At 35.2% G+C, this 21,884-nt stretch overlaps 1 protein-coding gene across 1 annotated transcript; it reads left to right on the top strand.

The window, feature by feature from the left end:
- Nucleotides 1-15: 15 nt before the first annotated feature.
- LOC132912272 (putative mediator of RNA polymerase II transcription subunit 12) lies at nt 16-18,818 on the top strand. Its single transcript, XM_060969608.1, has 3 exons — nt 16-113; nt 875-1,248; nt 16,495-18,818. Exons 2-3 carry the CDS (start codon nt 1,240-1,242, stop codon nt 18,352-18,354), a joined length of 1,869 nt encoding a protein of 622 aa, XP_060825591.1. The 5' UTR covers nt 16-113; nt 875-1,239; the 3' UTR covers nt 18,355-18,818.
- Nucleotides 18,819-21,884: the final 3,066 nt, after the last annotated feature.

Here is a 21,884-nt window from a genome sequence, read left to right as displayed (position 1 = left end):
TGCAATCCAGTTTGAATTCGTACTACTTTGAAAAACGATGATTTTTGAGAAGTATCAAAGACATATGTTACCAAAAATTACAACATGGAGATTACGTAATCCAGTTTCCTGTGGTATGTATATTTTACGTCACCATTAAGATAAATAATACATTTTTTGAAATGATACCGAACGTTGAGTACTTGTTAATAGTTCAAACATCAAGTACTTGATAATTTAAGGTTAAATACTTGAGAGATAATACGTACTAAGTGTTTGAGAACACTTTTGTAGAAAATGTGTTAGTTTAATTTCTGGGGGTAACACATATGTGTCTTTTTCCATTTTTCTTTCATCTCCTTTCCCCTTTTTTAACCCTTCGCTTCTATGATTATATTTCCTGCCACACCCTTTCATCCTTTATAATCACTTTCTCACTTTCTTTACTTTCTTTTTCTTTTTTTCATACATCGGACTATGATCGTTAAGGAGATATAACATAACTTGAAAATCACTTGGTTTTCTAAACAATAACCAACTTCAACGATACTTTACCCTAATTCTTACTCTACGTTAGAATCTTATTCTTTCTATATCTATGAAATCGAGAACAATAAGAAGTAACGATCAAGAGATTTCCAAAGTCTTAAAATATTTAACATTCATAATAGTATTTATATAAATGACAGATTACAATATCGCCATATTAACAGTGTCAATTATAAGTATAGTATCAACGATCAGAGGGGAAGCTATCAAAGTCAAGTTAATTTTGTTAAACCTTCTATTTCTTTATTCATAATATAACTTTTGTTAAGACGAATACATCCACTTTCTATATGATATCATTCCATGTAGTTCCATTATATTCATAATAATATTGTTGATTTTATAGATTCAATTCTCAATACTCAATTGTCCAAATCATTCTAACAGAAGAACGTTTCAAACATTTCAAGCAGATTAAAATATTCTAAAATTTAGGAAAACGTGAGTCAGTTTTTGATTTTCTCCGTCAAAAATACCGGAAGCTGTCTCGAAATGGACAATGGGAACGTAACATTTTTGCCCACGAATCCCGACGATATTTGGAAGATAGCGGAGGAAGCGATTCTTAATTCGACTCGTTTCTCGCTCGATCGTCTCATACACGTGGATCAACATCGTGGACCCCTCCTCTTTCACGGAACTATCGCTACTTGAAGATCATCTTCCTGAGTAAAAGCCGCGTGCTAACCGAATGTCGGCACAGACAGCATCATGAGCTTGGTGAGTACGAAACCACTCATTCACTGTACACCTTTCTTTCAATAAGTTTTCCCTATTTCATTATAGTTATCGCCTTTGGTTCTCTTTATTTTATTCTCGTGTACATTATATCCTTTTCGATGGTGATGGACAGGTCTCGTGTCGTGTGACAGTGAAAAGTGTTAACCGTTGGTTTTGAAAAGGCAAGTGGAAAGAGACGTCCGAGAGATTTTACTCGATTGTGTGCAGAGAAGAAAGTCCCAACATATTTCTCTTTATCTAACAGATTATCATAAGAATGTTGATATTTCGTTGATCTTGTTTCAAATTAACCAGGACTTGTTACATAGAATTATTTGGAAATTATTCAGGATGATAAGAGTAAGTTTCATTTGCTTTTGATTATAATTGTTCTAGTTTTACATTAAAAGAAACATTTTCTGTGTCACGGTGCGTGCCGTGTAAATACAGTCAACGCAATGGCAATCGAAAGTTACCTGTGCCGTGCGACTCAATGCTGGAAAAATTCAGATTTCTAGTTTGAAGAAGTTCCCGATGAGCATTCTGTTACAGGCGACTTTCTTCTCTCCTCTGTTCGTGCGCTCCGCGATTCAAATATTTCCAGGTCTACACGCGGCTGGAATTTCCTTTTACACCGGTATTTAATTGAACGTCATCCTCCTATACGAGAATAATACCATTTTCCTCTTACTTTCGTTGAAAAAATTAGGGGTATATTATTAGGTTAATTGAAAAATGAAATTCTATATAGCTGTTGAGTATTAAAAAAAAAAGAACAATATTTACTTCAATTATATCTTAGTATCTTTTACATAAAGCTGTAATACTTTCTTGTTTATATCCTTTAACATTGGAGTATGGAAAAAGTATTATTTTTATCAATGCAATTACTAGCAACCTTGTGAAAAATGAAAGTACTCTTCTGTAAAATAAGAGCTATTTTCAATACAAGTGGTTTCTTTGAAAATATAAAGAAGCATATATTTCATAGAACCAAAGGAAATATTAATATTTCTATTATAAATATGATATCTGATAAATCAATTTCATGTATAGAGTATAAAACGTAGCATTCTAAGAATTCATTATATTTAAACTTTTTAATACATATTTAGAACTTTTATATGTTAAATGACAGTTTTACGAAGAAAAAAAAGACTGTATCTCATTTGTCATACTTTTCTCTCAATTTACATTTCTCTCTATCTCAGGTGCATACGCCTGGAACTATGTATTTAGCATATTAAATTAATTTACAAATCATTAGATAAAGGGGGTTAATTTCTATTCCACGTTTGCACATACTGCGTTCAAAGTATCGTTCAATTCCTCGTTGACTTTTAGTTTCACTGTTGAAGGTGCTACACGTTTCTATCGCGAAGAACTTTCTTTCGAACATCACGCCGCTTTCCTCCAACTTTTTCCTTCTTACCGCGTTATTCTCCTTAGAATTATTTGAAAAGATCCAAAATTACTGTATCTTTATCCTGAAATTTGCCTACATTTTCAATTATTCATAGAGAGAAAAAAGAAAAAAAAAAAAGAAATAATCCAGAAGATCGGATTAATCTTCGATCAAAGTTTCACGAATATAACACGTATATTTCGCAAACTTGCAAATTGGACAACCTAATTATTATCTAGTACAAGAGTGATTAATTGAAATTAAAATTGACTTCATGCAACGGTTACTAACTGATGTGTAACACGCAAGGGGATCGCGAATCGTAAAACGAACTTCGTTCCACGAGAAAAATTGGTGAATTTCATTTCAGACCAACACTTTCTCGAAGTTAGTGATACGTAACTCGAGATATAGGTATTGTCCATTTATAGTGATAATTTATACACGTATGGGAACTTAATATCGCGGTTATGGTCACGACTTTTCTTTTATCATTTTAGTTTTAGTCGTCGTTTCTTCAGGGAACCTGTAAATGGTTTCACTTCTTTTAATCTTAGAGATAGAATCTATAAATATAGGAAAAGTGTGTTTCTTTAGTAAAGGGAAATTGATATTTCTTTTTTCTTTTCTGATCTGCTTCACAGATCCCTCAGAGATGAATTGGGGAATCAAAGCAAATTTTTATTAAAAACAAGAACGATATTCTAAAGAAAATATGTTTTAATATAAATTCAGAGAAGACAATGGTATTCTAGGGAAAATACGATTCAAGTATCACAAATTTAGATATTTAGCAAAAAATTATATTACGTTAATCACATCTCGTATATCTGATTCATTTTTCAATTTATAATCAGTAGATACTTCTAGGTGCTTTGAAAATTCCTTTGTACAATTCTTCTCGTTTACAGATGGTGAATAGATCTTCAACGATATTCTCTGATGATGTTCTCTGACAAATTAAAGGAACTGCAGCTAAGAGAAGCTCGATATACCCACAACGTCATAAATAACGATATTAATTTCAATTTTCAAACGTTAATTTCAATTTTGAAATGATCCTTTTTAACAACATTTTATATTTTATTGTCGCTCTTACTATTTCTACTTCTTTAAACTACCAAGTTACATAATATATATCGTATTCACTAAAAACAGAAATTATACACAAGTTTTGTATCGTTCAATAACAAATCACGAATCATCTGTATATTTGCATCTCTTCTGAGAAAGGCTGCATTTCTGTGTGCTATTTATTTTCACCGTCGACAAAACAAATGACGATGGATTGTTAGCCCCTGAAAGAAATGGCTATTCGCGCAGTTTCAACGCGTAGCCACAACGACGAGGTGTCTCTTGTCACGTTTCCGCTCAGTGTAATCACATTCTAGGAGAAAGTAATTACCAAACGATTTATGACAAGAGTCCTGATTAGGGTGTGGACACTCTATGCGTCTCGTTTGGCGATGGGTTCGTTGAACCTTAAGCAGGTGGCATCTTTTCCATCCTCAGCCAGAAGAAAGTTTTTTCTCTCGACGATGATGACGCATGACCCAATCCGAAAGCGAGATCAGCCTCCGATCGCCAGTCTCGAAACTTATTAAGAGATCGTTACGAAACAATCGAAGATATCTTTAAGATAGTTAAGATGCCTAAACGAATGTTCGTGAGTAATTCGAGTTGTTAGTGGTGTGGAAAAATTGTTCAAAACACTTTTATTCGTGGTTCATAACAGAAAAGGCAATTTTATTATTCTTTACTCGACTAAAATTGTGTATTATTTGCTCATTGGTTTATTCGTTATTTTTTCGACTTGAATTTTATTTTCTGACTATTATTTCATTAATAATCATTTTTGTTTCATATTCAGAACTCATCGTTTCTCGCTACAAAATGCATCTCTCTGGTGAATTGCCTTACAGTCTCTTCGTTTTGGAGGAAAGGGATACTTATACACGTAAATCAAATTTAGGGAAAATCCACTCAAGGAAGACTTAACCCTTCTATTTTATTTGATAAATTCAAATAACGAATAGTATTAATCTGTTCATTACTGAAGAATCGACTGACGCCAGTTTCTATCGTTGGTACTGTAACTCTAGAAATTTCATTATTAATCAGAAGTCCACTATCAATGTACACAGTCTTGAGACTGAAAAGTTATCACAATTTATCTTAAATTTACAAAATCCAAAGGCTAAAACCAACGATAAGTAGCAAGTAAAAACGGTATAATAATTAGTTATAATACTTGAAATTATATTTCGTTTAAGATATTATTACTCGAGTTCTCCTTTTGATCGGACCATCTTCTTCGATCGCTTTCCATCGATCTCATCGACACAAAATCGACGACGACGACTCCATCCGAGTTATGTGCCTCATCCGATAAATTGTCCCGAACGAGGACGTTCTTTCGGCGTCGTTACAAACCTGTCATCCTCGACTTTCACTCGTCGCCCCGCGATACGACGTGTAGTATCGTACTTTGCAAGCTAATTGCACTTTACTTCATTCTGTCGCATCTCCTGGTCGCGCCGATCGGGACCCTATACATTATTCAACGCCAAGGACTCGGTTGTATAATCGTCCACGTTGGCGACATTGTCGAAACGCTGCTTTCACGCGTCCCAGGATTTCCGCGTTTCTGCTGCGTGAACCTGCTCGAAATGTGAATCGCTCGTTCATCGGCATCCGTCATCGTCCTTAAACAGTCTTCGCAGTGATTCACGTAACTGGAACGAGTCATATGTTTTCCCTGCTTCGAGCTAGAAACAGATTAACGGCACAGGAATTCTAATTCAGATTCTAATTCCACATACGTCTATTTCCCATCTTTTTAATTCTATTCTATATTTCTTTATTTACAATGTCACTTTTGTAATAAATTCAACGTTGCGTCCCAAAAATATAGCTGAACCTTTTTTCTCTCGAGTAGATACGTACGTTCTGTTTACGTACATCAATTTTGTTGGAATATCCTGCGTAAAATGTAGCAGGATATGTGTGTTTGAAAACGATTAGCTTAGACGATATCTTAACTTCAATTCACCTTAATTTTGTCTACTTTAGCGAGCAAAGGACAAGAAGAATATTGCTCTATTTCCTTCCTTGCATTTTATGCGTGCCTTTAGTAAAGTTGGTCTTAACTTTAACAGATTTGTATCTTCTTTATGGAAAAATTAGAAGACACGCGTTTCTCTTAATAATTGATAAGAAACAATTTTTTTCGCAATCCAAAAGACGCTTAGGTCTTCTCAAGAGATTGAATAGGAAATCAATATAAGACGGATACCACAATATCAATGTGTCATTCAACCTACGATAAAGCCAGCTCCAATGCAATGAAATTATATCATGTTATAATCACATAAAATTTGCCTTGCAAATATAAATCATAGCTTGTTACAAATATATAAAGTCGATCTTCGAAAAGGACACGCCTTGCACTCGGAAGCTTCCTCCGCTTTAATAACTTCCAACCTTCTTCCATCTCATTCTCATCAGATTTTACATCGTACCACACAATCCTCATACCTTGTAGCCTAAATCGTCACGTTGCTCTCACGCATACCTTTGCTCTCAGTTATTATTCTGTCTTATACGAACGATCTTACTTTTTAACCGAATTTTGTCACCTCTCTTTCCATCGTTCATCTCGTCGCTATAAAACGAACGTTCGAACGCTTGTTAAAAAACCACACTTCGCTCTATCAAATGCCTCAACCCTGATCAGACGACGACTAATTAACCGAATCTTGCCATTATACTCGAGCAAAGAGTTCTCTTTCCATCGTTCATCTCGTCGCTATAGAACGAACGTTCGAACGCTTGTCGTTAAAAAACCACACTCCGCTCTATCAGATGCCTCAACCTTCCGATTGATCAGACGACGACTAACGGAATCTTGCTATCTTCCGCGAGAGCAGTTTCGCTTTTCAAGTGATCCGACAAAAATGCGGTCACAAATGCGTCTGGTTACATCAAACGGATATCCAGGGCTTGCACGTGACAAAACTCGAGTTGCATGCGCCGTGATCGAGCTTGTACATTCGCCACAGCGAATGAAGCCGCGTAGCAAGTTCATGAGCATGCACATCCTCGACACACTGCCGAGTGAAAGTGCCGCCTTTGGCCGTCGGCCACTCTTCTCTTTCACCTTGTCTTTCTTCATCCGCCTTGGCCAAACACCAGCATGTATCACGCTATCTCTTATGGCACTTTGTCTTTCAACCGACCGCTACCATATAACTGTTCATTAAGCGATCGAACCTCCGGGGCCTGTGATTCTTGAAAGTTCACATCTTGATTCTTATTACTCGATTTCGAAGGTTTGAGGTAATTATCGCGTGGGCGATCGGCAGGAAACTTTTTTCGTAGCTTAATGCTGCCGATTCGGAAGCTGTACAGCAGTTTGGATAAAACGAAAGCTTTTTTCTTTCCTTTCTTTTTCTCGTTTGATAAAATTCTTCGTTTTAACGAGATGGAGATTTAAACAGACGATTCGATGCAATTCACACGGATGAATTTTATGCGATCGCGATAAATCGTAATCTGCATTTGCGAGACAAGTTTTATGTAATTATGATAGAATATAACGAGATCTAACTAGCGTGGATTCAGATGAATTTCGATAACGATACCACTCGGCTCGGCTTCTGAATATTACAATTAGTCTATTTTGGATATTTCGTTTGGATATAACATAAGCATCTCAAACGCGTATAAACATCTTCAAAGAGGTTGTTCGATCGTTTTTTTCGATGATTCTAATGCGAAGTATTACGATCTAAAATATTTCCCAATATCGTTTCATATTTCGTTCAACATTTGCAACAACTAAAAAGAATTACAAGAAATGACCTTATTGCAGCTTTACTAAATTCATATCCAAAGTTGTGTACACTCGTCGTGTGTTTCTGTCTAGAATTTCTTTAGAGCTAAAAGAGCACTCGGATAAATGGAGAAAAGTATCTATTAAATAATTTATCTTGGGTTTCCTGCCGGTTGAATTAACCAGCGTCGAGTGGCGACAATAACATCGAGCGAGGAAATTAGAGAACGAAACCGTAATACGTTTCGATGGAATGAAAACTGGAAACAGGTTTTCGGGGCTTGTTAGAACGCTTTTCAGCTGATGTTTCGCAATCGACGTGAAAGTTTCTCAAAAATCGTGGAAGGAAGAAAGAAAGCGCATCGTTTCGGCGATAAATCGTACGTTACCGATCTTTCTCGTTAAAACTCGATCGTCGGTAAAAACTTCCGTTTTTAAATTCAACCGTTTTATACCGCGGCCGTCAAATACGCAACGACACGCGCTTAAAGAAAGAAAGTGCGTTTCATGTCTTAGAAAGCAATCCGAGGAGTTACAGGCGCATCTAACCCTCGATTTACGTGATGCATTCCTCAATGATAATGTGCAAATGGAAATTATGAGAAATGAGACTAATATTTTGCTTTAAAAAATCGAGAGAATGAAAGATGAATACCATTTATTCATATCTTTCTTTCTTTTTTCTTTTTTCTCGCTGGATAGAAAGCATACACGTATCTACTTATGTATGTTACGCATTAACTTTATCTCTGCAAGAGTTTTTAAGACTCTGTTAACTTGCAGAAACATAAGATGAGATACGTATAGGAGGAGGTTGAGACGCTATCTTAATACCTTTTTGCAAATGAATTGGAAAATTATATTTATTATCCTACGTGCGAGAAGTTAATGAAACGGCTGGCTTCTCTGAACGCTATATCATACTTTGCGATTATCATACGTATCGTGTTTTACAGTGTCTTTCAAGAATATAAACGATAATATTAGAGACATATAGATATACGTAATTTTTTAGTCACTGTGAGTGTTGAATTATGCGATACAAATAACATTGAAAAATATTTCGATACATAGTTTTGCGAATAAAACTTGTTGCAAGAAGCACTCGAATATTTAATCTCTTCGGGAACGAATTTGATAATATAATATAAACGATAATATTGGAGACATATAGATATACGTAATTTTTTAGTTACTGTGAGTGTTGAATTATACGATACAAATAACATTGAAAAATATTTCGATACATAGTTTTGCGAATAAAACTTGTTGCAAGAAGCACTCGAATATTTAATCTCTTCGGGAACGAATTTGATAATATAATATAAACGATAATATTGGAGACATATAGATATACGTAATTTTTTAGTTACTGTGAGTTGAATTATGCGATACAAATAACATTGAAAAATATTTCGATACATAGTTTTGCGAATAAAACTTGTTGCAAGAAGCACTCGAATATTTAATCTCTTCGGGAACGAATTTGATAAGACTAATAGTACAACACAGTCGTGTTCAAATAAAGTTGAGGATACTGGCAATTATTCTAAACACCGAGAAAAATATTAAAACGATATAGACACTTTCGTAGATTCTATGAAATACACAATCATTCGATACCTCGCGCTGATTTCTACGACGACGTTATTCGCTTAAAATTCCACGATTCTTCTCTCTAAGAAACAGAAACGTACGAAGATAATATAAGTGTAAAAGAAATCCAATCTGATTTTAACAATGAGAAAAGAGAATCGTGGGACCGCATCACGCAATACGAGCTATCGCGTGGTATCTATCGAATAATTATTATCGTAATTGGAGCACGGCTCGCTCGCTTTGATTAGTATTGCGTTATAATTACTCCAATCGGTCAGCGTGTCTCTCGATTAACGTGGATTATTCTTCGAGGATCAGTCATTGAGAGCGTAAGATCAGGATTGTGACGCAACAGAAGAATGTTACTATTCGAAGAGTTATGGTGGCTGCTGTCGGATAACGTGCTCCATGCCAGGAACATCAGATTCCGGAAGTCCATTATTACGTCGTCCCGCGCTCCATTAGAATCACGACGTTTTTATAGTTAACCAGTTGCTTTTTCTTCCACGTACGTAGATCGTTTACTCGTATCATTAAGCCGGAGAAAAGTGCATGAAATTGATCTGCTATCATGATGATAAAAGTACAGGACAGGTTTCACTGTAGAAGACCTTGGTGATTTCCAGCGAAAGAATCGGAACTTGAAGGAAACTAAAGACGCACAGCGTTCCGTTGTGCGTCGTGAAACTTGCACATTTTCTTCTTTCATTTTGCATCTTGGGTTTTTACACATTAGTGAGAAATTTCGAGATATAAAGATGTGCATATTAACGCGCGTAATAGGTACAAATGTAAATGTACAAATCGGTGGTTTAATTAATTTGCATAAACGCAGTGTACTCGTAACATTTAGTAGGCAAAGCAAATATCTTAGTAGATTCTATTTCTGTAATTTTCTTTCGAAAAATATGAATTTGCATAAATATTCATAGTCCAAATATTCATCAGGAATTGTACTCTTTCCCTTTCTCTTTTTCACTACTCTTGCTTACTGTTTCTTCGATAGTTCTTCGAGATTGTCGTTGATAATCTTGATTTTTCTTAAAGAAACCAAGAGCGAATAGACGAGAAATAGATTAAAGACGCAAAAAGTTTTATAGTATTAGAGAATCGTGAATCTTATCTTTTGAACTTAACCCAAACGAAGAAACTTCTTTTGCAAAGGAACTGTGTGTAAACGAAAGGAAATTTGAAACGCGTAAGAGGCATAGAGCATTATATAACATTATACATTTTCCGAAGATTACGAATCTTATTTCTTCAACGTTGCAAATAACAGTATTTAATGATCAAATTAATCTACGAGATTATCGTCGATAATACCCATTTTTCTCGTGAGTAATTAGACATAGATGACCGTCGTTGTTTCAGGAAGAACTAACGCTGGCCTTTTTGCGTGTCATTGTTATTTTCTAATAGGCAGGGTATTCGCTCGGCGTGGAGAAATTCACATCGGATCCGTTCACATGCAGGAAAATGACGGACTGGGGAATCGTCCTCTGGAAAATCGGCTTGTAGAAAGCCGATTGTCAATGAAGACGTCGCACGCACAGACGCGCTAAAATAATTTAATTCTTCTTTCGCGAGCTCCTGTACATTACGAGGCATTAGATTGCTGCGTAAAATTTGTGTAACTCGTTTCGCTATTTCATCGGAATAAAAATTCCTGTTATGGAAAATGAGATGTTTAACAAAATAATTGCATCATCTACAACATAAGAATGTAATAATCTGTATTTTATGGAAAACATGACTCGATGCAATATAATTATATTAGCGTTAATTATATTCGTTTTAACAACAAAAATAAATTCCTATGTAAAATTTCTAACATTTTATAACACTTTTTTGTAATCGTTTAAAATCAAAGAATACCTGTACGATCTAGTTCTTCTTGTACGACAAATTATTAAGAGGAGAGTGGTACATTTCGTTACTGTAACATTCATTTTCGCAAGTAATTTCTTATCGCGTAATTAAGACATCGAACACGATCTTTAATTACCGTAACAACCAAAAATTACACCGCTACTATTCTTTATCCGTCATAACATCGTGGGAAAACATTTCCTTAGCTATAACCGCTTAATTTATGGTGCACGTACACGCCACGAATGACACGTGTCAGATGGCCAAACACCGGACAAGATTCTCAAAAGTGAAATCTACGTCAACAGTGTGGACGAGCTGCATGTTCGACTCGACTCCAGTCTTGTTCTCTGAGTGTTCGCTGAAAATATTAATGAGATGCTGGACCAAACGAGTCTAAGAGATTATTCGGCGGTTTAGAAACTTTCTAAAGATTCATGCCAGATTAGATGAAAGGGGGTGTGCGCGCTCTCGTTTGTTTTGCAACAAAGTATTTCAGAAGTACATATGTTAGATTTATAAAAACAGGTACTTGCCAGTTATGTAACAAAATCTCTCTTCTAATCTTTATTTTCTAATCCGTGTGGTCATGGTTTTTCAGATTTCTATTTTCCAAGGTCATCGTATATTATACAAGCTTTTATCGGGATATATGAGATACTCTAGGGAAAAAAATATTTCTGAAGTACTATATTTTACTATGTTTCTTTTAAATTTGTAAAATACTACGTACTATTTTGTACTATTTTTTCTTTAAATCTTACGCTATTTGTTACTATATTCATCGTCAATTATGATTAAAAAATTCAATTATGTTTTAATTAGCATCGTTCGGTTTATGTTATTCTTTTTGAATTGTTAGACGTCGAATATAATACACCTCTTTATATTCCTTTGCATCGTTGAACTTTCTTCATCCTTGACTATTTTCTCTGGTATTTATCTGCAACATAATACAACAGTAACAACTTATATTTTGCTTAAAATATGCTGTCAGTCGTAGATTAGATAATAAGATAAATATAGCTGCGTGACAAATTTCGAAGCATACGTTCTATGGTAACCATAAGCGTAAAAGAGTGAAATCGATAATGCAAATGTTGGACATGCTGGTTGCGTGTCGTTTTATGAATTCCACGCTGCTCAAACTGAATTCACAATTAGGATTCTTAAATAATCACTTTCTTTGCATACTTTCCCCCTTTGTCATATTTTTTTTTTTTTTTAATTTGATAGATCCATCAACCATGAAACATATTTCTACAATATTTTGTAGAAATTCTTAAAAAAAAAAAAAAAAAATAGGTATGGCTTTTTAATCAAATGCAAATGAAAATCATCCTTTCAAATAAAAATAATGAAATCATAATTCTAATCTAAGTAGAGAAGAATAATGCGAACGAACAGCATCTTTATTCACACGAAGGCACATTCTAAGCAAATTCATCTTCCACTCGCAGGATTAATTTCAGGACTGTAACTTAAAGATATTTCATCGTTTTCTGCATTCCAGATTATATAGATTATTTTTATCTCGTGTATACACCACTTTACAAAACTTCTTCGTTTTATACATCCTAGATTACATCCGAGATAACTAGACTATTACAAAACGACTACTAATAGTAAGTCCATAAAGTAGACAACAGCAAAGCTATATTGCAAAACATTCCTCTTTCGAACTAAAATTCTATGAAAGAGAAATTGAAGAAATTATTGGAATAAATTTTGTGTTTGTAATTAAACTTATTATTTCAATATTATTTACATTGAATATATTATACTATGCGATAGTACGGTATTTCAATTCAATAAATGTTTGTCCATTCATTATTCCAAATGAAATTCCATGAAAGAGAAAGCCTAGAGAAATTATTATCCTTCCTACACTTTTATTTTATAGTTTCCAAATTATATTCAAAATAATCAATCCATTATTCTCTATATACTATACTTTTAATACAAATACCAATATTATGCTTCTGATACAAATTTGCACCGATATTATTCTAAAATAATATTCCATGAAAAGGAAATTTCATAACGATCAGCTTGCTTGCTGTACATTTTGATTTCATACATCCTACATTACATATTCGAATTAATTACAAATAAAATTGCAAAACCGCTAATTAAATCTAAGAAGAAGAGAAGGGCAAAACCAAACTAGAAAATTCCTCTCTTGTAAAATAAAATCCGACGAAGGTGCAGTTTATAGAATTATAGAAATATTTACAAAAAAAAAAAAAAAAGGAAGACAATTCTATACAAAAATGAAAATCCTGCCCAAGCTTATGGTACTTGTGTCCTACTCCTAATATCAATAGCCATCAACGTCCATCCTGCAGAATTAATTTCCCTATTCATAGACCACAAAGGCTACCATTAACCAACCCACTTCTACGAATTCTTCATTATCCCATCTCACGATCCGAATATTTGTACACGTCGCTTTGTTACACGCTACTCGATGCATCTGCGTGCGAACTCTTCCCAAAGTGGCACTTTCATCAGAAATGTCAAGAGTCACACGAGATACCACAAGACGGTATTCTTACAGATGCAATATTCGTACAGCTGAATTTTTCTCTTTTGGGCACGCGGTTGACACTCGGCTCGTTAAACGCACGAAACGCCGACGTTGTAACGTCGTTGACGAACAGAGGCGTTTCATCCCGAGCCCCCTAGGCATTCCTTCGCCGGCCAGAAATGAAAATTGCTTTTCCTTTTCGGTCGTAGTTGCTTTAACGACCGGTGTGAAAGTTCGCCGCTGAGGTAACATCCACTCGAACACAAGGCAACTTACGACCTAACGAAGGTGTGGTTTCAAACGCATTCAAACGGATGATCTGTTTCTCAACTGTAAGACAGCCTACCTCTCTCGAAAAGCCACTTTGTATCAGAACAATAACCCGCCTTCCTTTTATATCTTTGCACCTTTTACACCGTGAGACAGCATTGCTGATTATTCTTCTCCTTTTTTTTTATTAGCAAACTGAGGTGCAATACCGGGCAAACACCTTTGTTTACGTCCACGTGTATTCTCTCGCGTTCCAATCGTTCTCCTATATATATATATTTTTTATTTATTTCATTTAAGATGCGTCGACCATTCTTGTGGTCATTAGCGATCGCAGTTGACAAAATATATAGCAAGAATATTTTAAAAAAGAAAGTGTAAAATACAGCGAAGAAAAATTGCGAATTGAGATAATAACATATATACACTCTGAACATATATCATACACAGTGCAATTGCAGTGCGATACGGTACAATTAATCTAAACTTAAATGAATATGATGCAGTGTATGTTAGAGCTATGTCGATCGCTTACAATATCGTAATTGGTGATGTGTAAATTAATATCTCTGAAAGAACAAGGAAGGTTTTCGCGATGCTTTTTACGATTTCGACATGTTTGAATCTGATTTGGGAAGTTTAATTTAATTTTGTATTAGGGAACGTTATTACCATTGAACAAGATTATGTACAGACAGGATACAGTTACAGTGTCTGCGCTTATTCGGCTCATTTTTAATTATAATTATAATGGAAATCGAAATTGTGTTACGTATTTCTTACAATGTAACATAACTGAGAAGTTGAAAAGCATTCGTACGAAGGATCTTACTTCTCTCAAGTGCGAAATAAATTAAGAATGTGGTGTCATTATCCGTAATAATCTAGCGTGGGTAAAAGGTTTGCGTTGAAATTTCATGCGTACTCTTTGCGTTTATGCAAATTATCGTCTCTGTTATGCCGAAAGAAACTACAACAGTAAGAATTACTTGGTGTTTAATTTTTTCTCTTTTTTTTACACAGCTATTCAGTTAGAGAAATAGAATAATTCACGATCGTAAATTTCAATAACAAGTAACAAGCGTCCTGCTCAGATAAAGATCCGCGATAATAACAGGAATCAACTATAATCGAAGCGAAAATTTCAATTACATTTTACCTTGTTCCATATCTTCTTTTTCTTCTAATAGAAATTGCTAGTGGATTTTATACTTTTCAACCTACTTTCTAGCATTAGAAAATACGGTCGTTGTTCGAAAATAGGCTCATTGAATAATTGCGTGATATTTGCTTCAGATCGAATTAAGAATTATTATAGCGTGAAACGGTTGCGAATAAGTATAGGCGAATCGAAATATGAATGATCGTGTATCGTAGAAACATGTAGCAAGAAAGTGGCACACATTATAGCCGTTGTAATGGGAAACAACGATGAAGGCGAATATTCAATATTTTCTAGTGTGTGAACATTGTTCGTTCAACCATGAACTGTATTTGCTTTTAATTACTGAATTATTCCAGAAATATTCTCTTTGCATATGTAACTCTAGAACATTAAAGAATGTTAAAAGATAGCAAACAACCTGAATGAAAAGATCTAACAAATAAAAGATAGAAAATCTAAAAAGACTTATCGAATCGTAAATTATATCTCTCTTTGTTAATTAATAAATTATTCCATAATTAGTGCCTTATTTTATTAACGGTATTATACTTTATTGAGTATAAAGTATAATATATATAATATAATATATATAAATAATAAATTAATAAAGTATAATATATATATAAAGTATTTTTATTATTTATTAACGATTAACTTATTGTTTATTGATCTTCAGAGGCATACGTCAATTAACGAGTTAAAAGATGACTCAAAAACTTGTTCATATCTCATTGTTCTATTTTAAACACGTAATATACACGACAAATTTTCACACACTTATACAGGAATTCCTTCCATAATTATGTAAAAACGGAATTACGTCTCGTATTCTTCATGGGACGAAAGTCCTGTCGAAGTTCGACATTTCTAAAAAGAGAAAATCATTGTGAAACGTCCAGATGTTCCAACAGAATTTATTCATACATGTCGTACGAATTTATAAAGTAGTGCTCTTCGATCAATTAGTAAAAGACGAAAACGGCCGTAATAAATTTCCGCTTACCTCATCACGTATGCGTAGGAACTTTCGGATTCTCTCTATTTATCGATGTGACATATGTCCATTAGTTAAGATTACTTAGCTGAAATATCTTTTTTCTTCTTATTTGTAAGTTCTGTATCTTTAATTAATAAATTGTATTAATAAATTGTGGCATTCAATGTCACTTTAATATGAGTCATAGAAGATTTTAAAATAAATATGAGATATACCTTTGAGAAGTGTCCTGAATATTTTAGGAGATTTTTCAATAAGCTTTTAATAATTCTTGAATTTTTTTTTTTTTCTAAATTAATTTGCCTTTTGGCACATGGGATGTCTAATTTCATATAGAGCACCTGTACTGTGTTGTATAATGCAAAGAATATTTCTTATGTAATTTAAATTATCTTCTTATGGGAATTTGAAAGTTTAAGAATTAAGAAGATGACCTGTTTACCAATTACGTTATTCATATAACTGTAAAAAGTTTTATTTCAATAATGGACGTAAAAGATAATTATTAAATTTCAAGAATACATTTTCTTTAATTTAGAATCTAATTAATGGACAATATTCTTATGTAACGTTGCAGGTAACGCTAGTGTTTTTATTGGCGACAGTGTCGATCACCCTGACGAACTCTCAAGAGACAGGGATTCCTGACAAGAGTTTGGATGTGACCCAAGCACCAATAAAACTGGACAAAAACCTTCGCCGAGCTCTCTTGAAAGCCCTGACCGACTTAGAGGCCGAATCCGCTGAGCAACGTAAAGAGGAATCGGAAAGCATCGCTCAAAGAGACACGAGCGCTTTTGAGATTGTTGCAAAGAAGAATCTGAACGATGATCTCGGCGTGCAGAAAACTACGTTCTCGTTCAAGAGTTTCCCAAGCGACGACGATATACCGAGCGAAGATAAACTGCAGAATTCCAGTTTCATCGACGCCGTTCATTACGTAACTTTGAAGACACCAATGATGAATATCGAGAAAGCCACGCAAGAAGACGCTAGGAGCTTTCATGTGCAGAATGTGATACTACCGGTGAAAAATCCAGCGACCTTCGGAATCAAAACCGAACCCAAGGTGCAACAGAAAGAGAAAACGACACAAGCCACGTTTTCAGTGAATAAAGTGGAGAGTTTAACTTTGAAACCAGCAACTGAGATCTCTGAGAGTTTAGCAAGAAGTGCTTCCAATGGAATTGCCACTGCCAATGCCTTGGTTGCTCCAAAACCAACTGAAATCACTCCTACGGTGTCAACAAGAAATAACGTAACAGTGATTGAGTCTAACGACTCTAAAGACAAAACAGAGGAAGTTAAGATTTTCCAGGCACCCTTGGTAGCAGCGTTTACCGTGCAACAGGATGAACAAGGTGTACCCAAAAGCGTGGTTCCAATATTTAGATCTCCCAACGATGGACAAGCTCTGACTCTCCAAGAGCAGTTGGAATTTAAACAGCAGCTTCTGGAGAAGCAATTGGCGGAACTTCAGCAGCAACAGATCCAGCAGACACAGTTTTTGGTGAGGCAACAGCAATTGTATGAGCAACAACTGAGACAGAAGCAACAGCACCAGTTTTATCTGCAGGAACAAGCTAGAATTAAGCAACTAGAGGAACAGGCTAGGATTAAACAATTAGAAGAACAGACTAGAATCAAACAGTTGGAGGAGCAAACTAAACTGAAACGATTGGAAGAACAGGCTAGATTCAAACAGTTAGAGGAGCAACGTTTTAAGTTTGAGGAGCAGAGACTGAATAGATTCCAGCCTCAGCGTCCTATACCTCAAAAGCAGTCCTTCTTTGAACAGAGCAATAACATCTTAACGTTCCAGCCTCCTGTTGAATCGAACGTTCACCTGCAGCCTAGTTTAGCTCTGGAAGTACCAAACGTTGGAGCGTCTCCAGCTTTCCAGTCAACTTTCCAACCAGACCAACGTCTGCAACCATTCAGACAACAGCCACAAACACATCATCAGCTTCAACAACAGCAACTGCCTCAGTTACCTCAACCACAGCAATTGCAACAATTGCAACAACTTCCGCAACCTCAACAATTGCAGCCACCCCAGCATCACCAGAGACTGCAACAGAGCTTCGGCTCTTTCTCGAACGATTTCCAGCCTTCGTTAGCACCTGCGTCGAGGTTTAATAGACAGGAAGCCTTTAATTCTATTGGAAATTTCGGATTCAACGTGGATAATAAGGCAAATACCGCAAATCTTCGCTTTAATCCTCCACACAGGACTCCAGGGAACTTCTTTTCTTTCACGCAGTTCAAGTCTCAAGCACACCCTCCCACGCCGGCCAGGCAGATTCAACAGCTTCTTTATCAGTCTGGAATCGCCGGAGATCCGAACAACGCACAAGGGATTGGAAGTCCTGAAGATTTGAACATCGTTTCCAAAGTTCTGGCACTGAACGTGGGCGCCGTGCCGAGTAAGAATTAGTTCACGACCGTCGTTGGAGAAGACATCCGCGCGAAGAAAGAAGAAGAAGGAGGCTAAAGTTAGACGAGTCATGTAAATCGCTGCAGGACGATATTAGCAAGGTGAAATCGAGCTCCCACTTTTTCCCTTCCTTATCCCCTTTAGCCGTCTTCCTCATCTCTAATCTAACATATGTATCGTGTACGAATTTTTCTCTACATAGTGATGACGAAAATGACGTGTTAATCCGTATTCATATTTATCTTCAGATAGATAGAAGTTGGAGATGTTTTACTAGTTGAGTTTCCGGTCGTCATTAGATATTTGGTTTCTTCCTAGTTCTTCTTGATATTGGTACATGCATATTAAAGATTAGATACTGATCATAATAGAACTTCATTTAACTGAACTCATTGGAGGATAAATAGCTCATATAACTGGAATTCATATATTTGATAAGAGTTTACTTATTCAGCAGTGCGTTATTTGTGACTTTTCGTTCGTTTTCTCGTATATCTTTTTATTATCATATTATATTTCATTATCGAAAGGAGAGAATTTATAAAACTAATATATTTTATATCTTACCTGAATCACGTGCTACGTTATGAAAGGATTAATCAAACTTCTCGCGTCTTAATATCGAGTCACACTCGTAGGATCAAAGATACAGACTATACTCGTACCAAAATCCACTTTTAACTCTGAATTTAATTTCAAACGAAGAATTCCTGGATACAAATTGCATGCGATATTTTGCACACAAAAAATATGAATATTTTGAGATAAATAGCTAATACTCATGGAAAAAATCATATACCGCAAGGGGGTTAATAATTCAATTACCGATACTAGTTCGATCAACAGTAAAAATTCGGAATAACGTCGGTTATTCGCGAAGATATTTTCTGTCCGAAGGTTTCGTTGGATGGAATGCATCAGGTGTACTGTAATCAACGAGCATGAGCGCGATCTCGAGCAATTCCGAGTGAAATCGAATCGAAACCGTTCGCATAACAAGCGTGCAACAACTCACTGATCCCAAGGTGCGTGGGATCGAAACAATTCTCGAAGAAAAACGCGACTTTCCAACGGTGTCATCGCAATAAGGAAGTCCTTAACAGATCTTGATGATATTAATTAAAATCGAGCAGATTTTTAGCTTAAGGATCCATCGTTTGCACCACACGCATAAATTATGGGAATTACATAACCTTAAATCCGCGTTACAACACGCAGATTCTGTACATAATCGCACGATCCCTTATTCCCTAACCTCAATTTCGCTTTCTTTCTCCTCTTTTCCTCCTCTTTTTCTCTCTTCATCTTTCTCTCTTTATCTTCCTTTCCTCTTCTCCACTATTATACTACCAAGTTTCGTCACGGTTGTCCGTGAAATGTGCTCAATCGTAAAGAACCGAGCACCGTGAAATTCCTTTACGGTCTGCGTGCAGGCTCGAAACTGAGTTTTTCGTTGATGGGATACTGATCGGCGTAAAGATAGCGTGGAGGGATTTAGACGGTGTTCGAGGGGCTTTACTGGTAATAATTATTGTTAATGTAAGACGTGCAAGGAATAAGAGGATGGCGAGTAACTTGCAGAGTATCATGGAAGGTATTTGTTGGTCAAACGTGGTGTCGGTGGTGGAAAATAAATGATTAAGTCAAATATAATAGAGCTCGCCCCTTATATGTTTTTGTTATAAAGAATATTAGGTTATAACGAATACTATTTTTTAATTAAATTTTTATTCACTATAGAATCAGAGATTTCATTGATACTGTTTGATGCAATTAGAAAAAATCTCATATCCTTCCATTTGAAACTGATAAAATTTTCACTAAAGTTTCATACTAAAATTTCAAAAACCTTGGCACAGTTTTCAAATCGCTAAATCCACAGATTGCTAATGCCACAGATGTGAATATTAATTAGTCATTTGTTTTCCACCGCCGAGCACGATTTTTCATCAAAAGGAACAATAGCAAATACAGAAGAGACCTATAACCACTCTGCACAACAGCCAAAGCCAAAATTCTTGTGCAGTCAAGTCTTTTTGGAACATCGCGTTAAAATCGTCTCTATTTCACAGCAGTCAATATAAGATGTTTCTGCTACGACGAATAACCATAATATACACGATAAGACAGCAGTTTAGATAAGATGTTTCTGCAACGATGAACAATCATACTATATACGATAACACGCAGTATAACTACTGTCCCGGCCGAGGCCATTATTTATCTAGATGTACTTACTAGTTATATGTAGTCTGTTTCAATAGTAATAAGATTGCTTGCCTTGTAAGACAGGTTTATAGTCCTCATTAGATCTAAGTAAATTAATATGAAGCACGTTAAAGTGTTTTGATTATATAAAAGTATATATCATTTATTTGATGAAAGAATTTTTTTATAGATTTTTATGAAATTTTTTAATGGAAAAATATGTGACTGGGTGTGTTTGAAGTTTTATATATTTTTTGAATTAGTTACAATTACGGTCTAAACTCTAAACACAAACAAAACGAAAGTCTAATGCTACGTTAGTCGTATATGGTCAGAAATTGTGAATAATCAACTGTGCAAAGTTATAATAATATATACAGTAAAATAGAAAGAACCTCTACGAATCTACTAAAGACAAAAAATAAGAAATTACGAAGTTACTCTTGCAACAGACTACGCATACAGTGTGTCCGATTTAAGTGTATACGCGTTAATATTTCCCTAACTATAAAAGTAGAAAAAATTTTTCGTACAAAATTTCATTCGATGGAAAAGTAGAAATAGAACTTTTAATCATTAATATATCCTGTTCTTGCTAATTCACTAAAGATTTCAAGGCGCGTTTAACAACTTATATTAAACTGCTTCTTTGAACAAAAATTTATCAAATGTCCCTCTAAGTATTAATACCTAGTTTGAGTAATATTATTTACTCATACTTTAGAAACAATAGAGTGATAATATCCTAAAACACGTTTGCTTGAAAAATAACAGCTATGTATTTAGTTAATTAGTATTTCTATCCGACTTACAAATAATTCCATACCATTCAACTATTCTTATAAAATGTAACATATATATCAATGACAGATATTAAATTCCAGTTAATATCTGTCCTTCCTGAACCGTTCAACAAGTTAAGTTAAAGAAATAGTAGCGTGTATACAATGAAAACGGACATTCTGTAAAGCATCTAAACCGCCGGACGTCGGCACTGCGAGAATTCAACTCTCCTGAGATCAAGGGTCTCGTAAAATCGTGCATCCAGCCATGTTTCAGAATTGAAAATACCTGGCCGACTGTAAATAAACTTTCGCCACGAAAGACGCCTCACAATGCCACCAGAGAAGAGTCCCAGGGCAAGTGTGTGTACGTGCATGTCCTCAATTTCACAAACGTTTGGCATAGATTCGTGATTTTCTCTCTGGTGTACGGATCGATGGATCTCGTGTGACCTGAGAGCCGACATTCGATATAAATCGATATTCAGGAAACGATAAGTTAGGCTTACTTGTTATATTAATGCTAGAATTACCAAACCA

The sequence above is a fragment of the Bombus pascuorum genome, chromosome 11 (assembly GCF_905332965.1).
Source record: "Bombus pascuorum chromosome 11, iyBomPasc1.1, whole genome shotgun sequence".
Classification (NCBI taxonomy): Eukaryota; Metazoa; Arthropoda; class Insecta; order Hymenoptera; family Apidae; genus Bombus; species Bombus pascuorum.
Note: the sequence above shows the minus strand (reverse complement) of the source record. Positions and strands in the feature narration are given on the sequence as shown.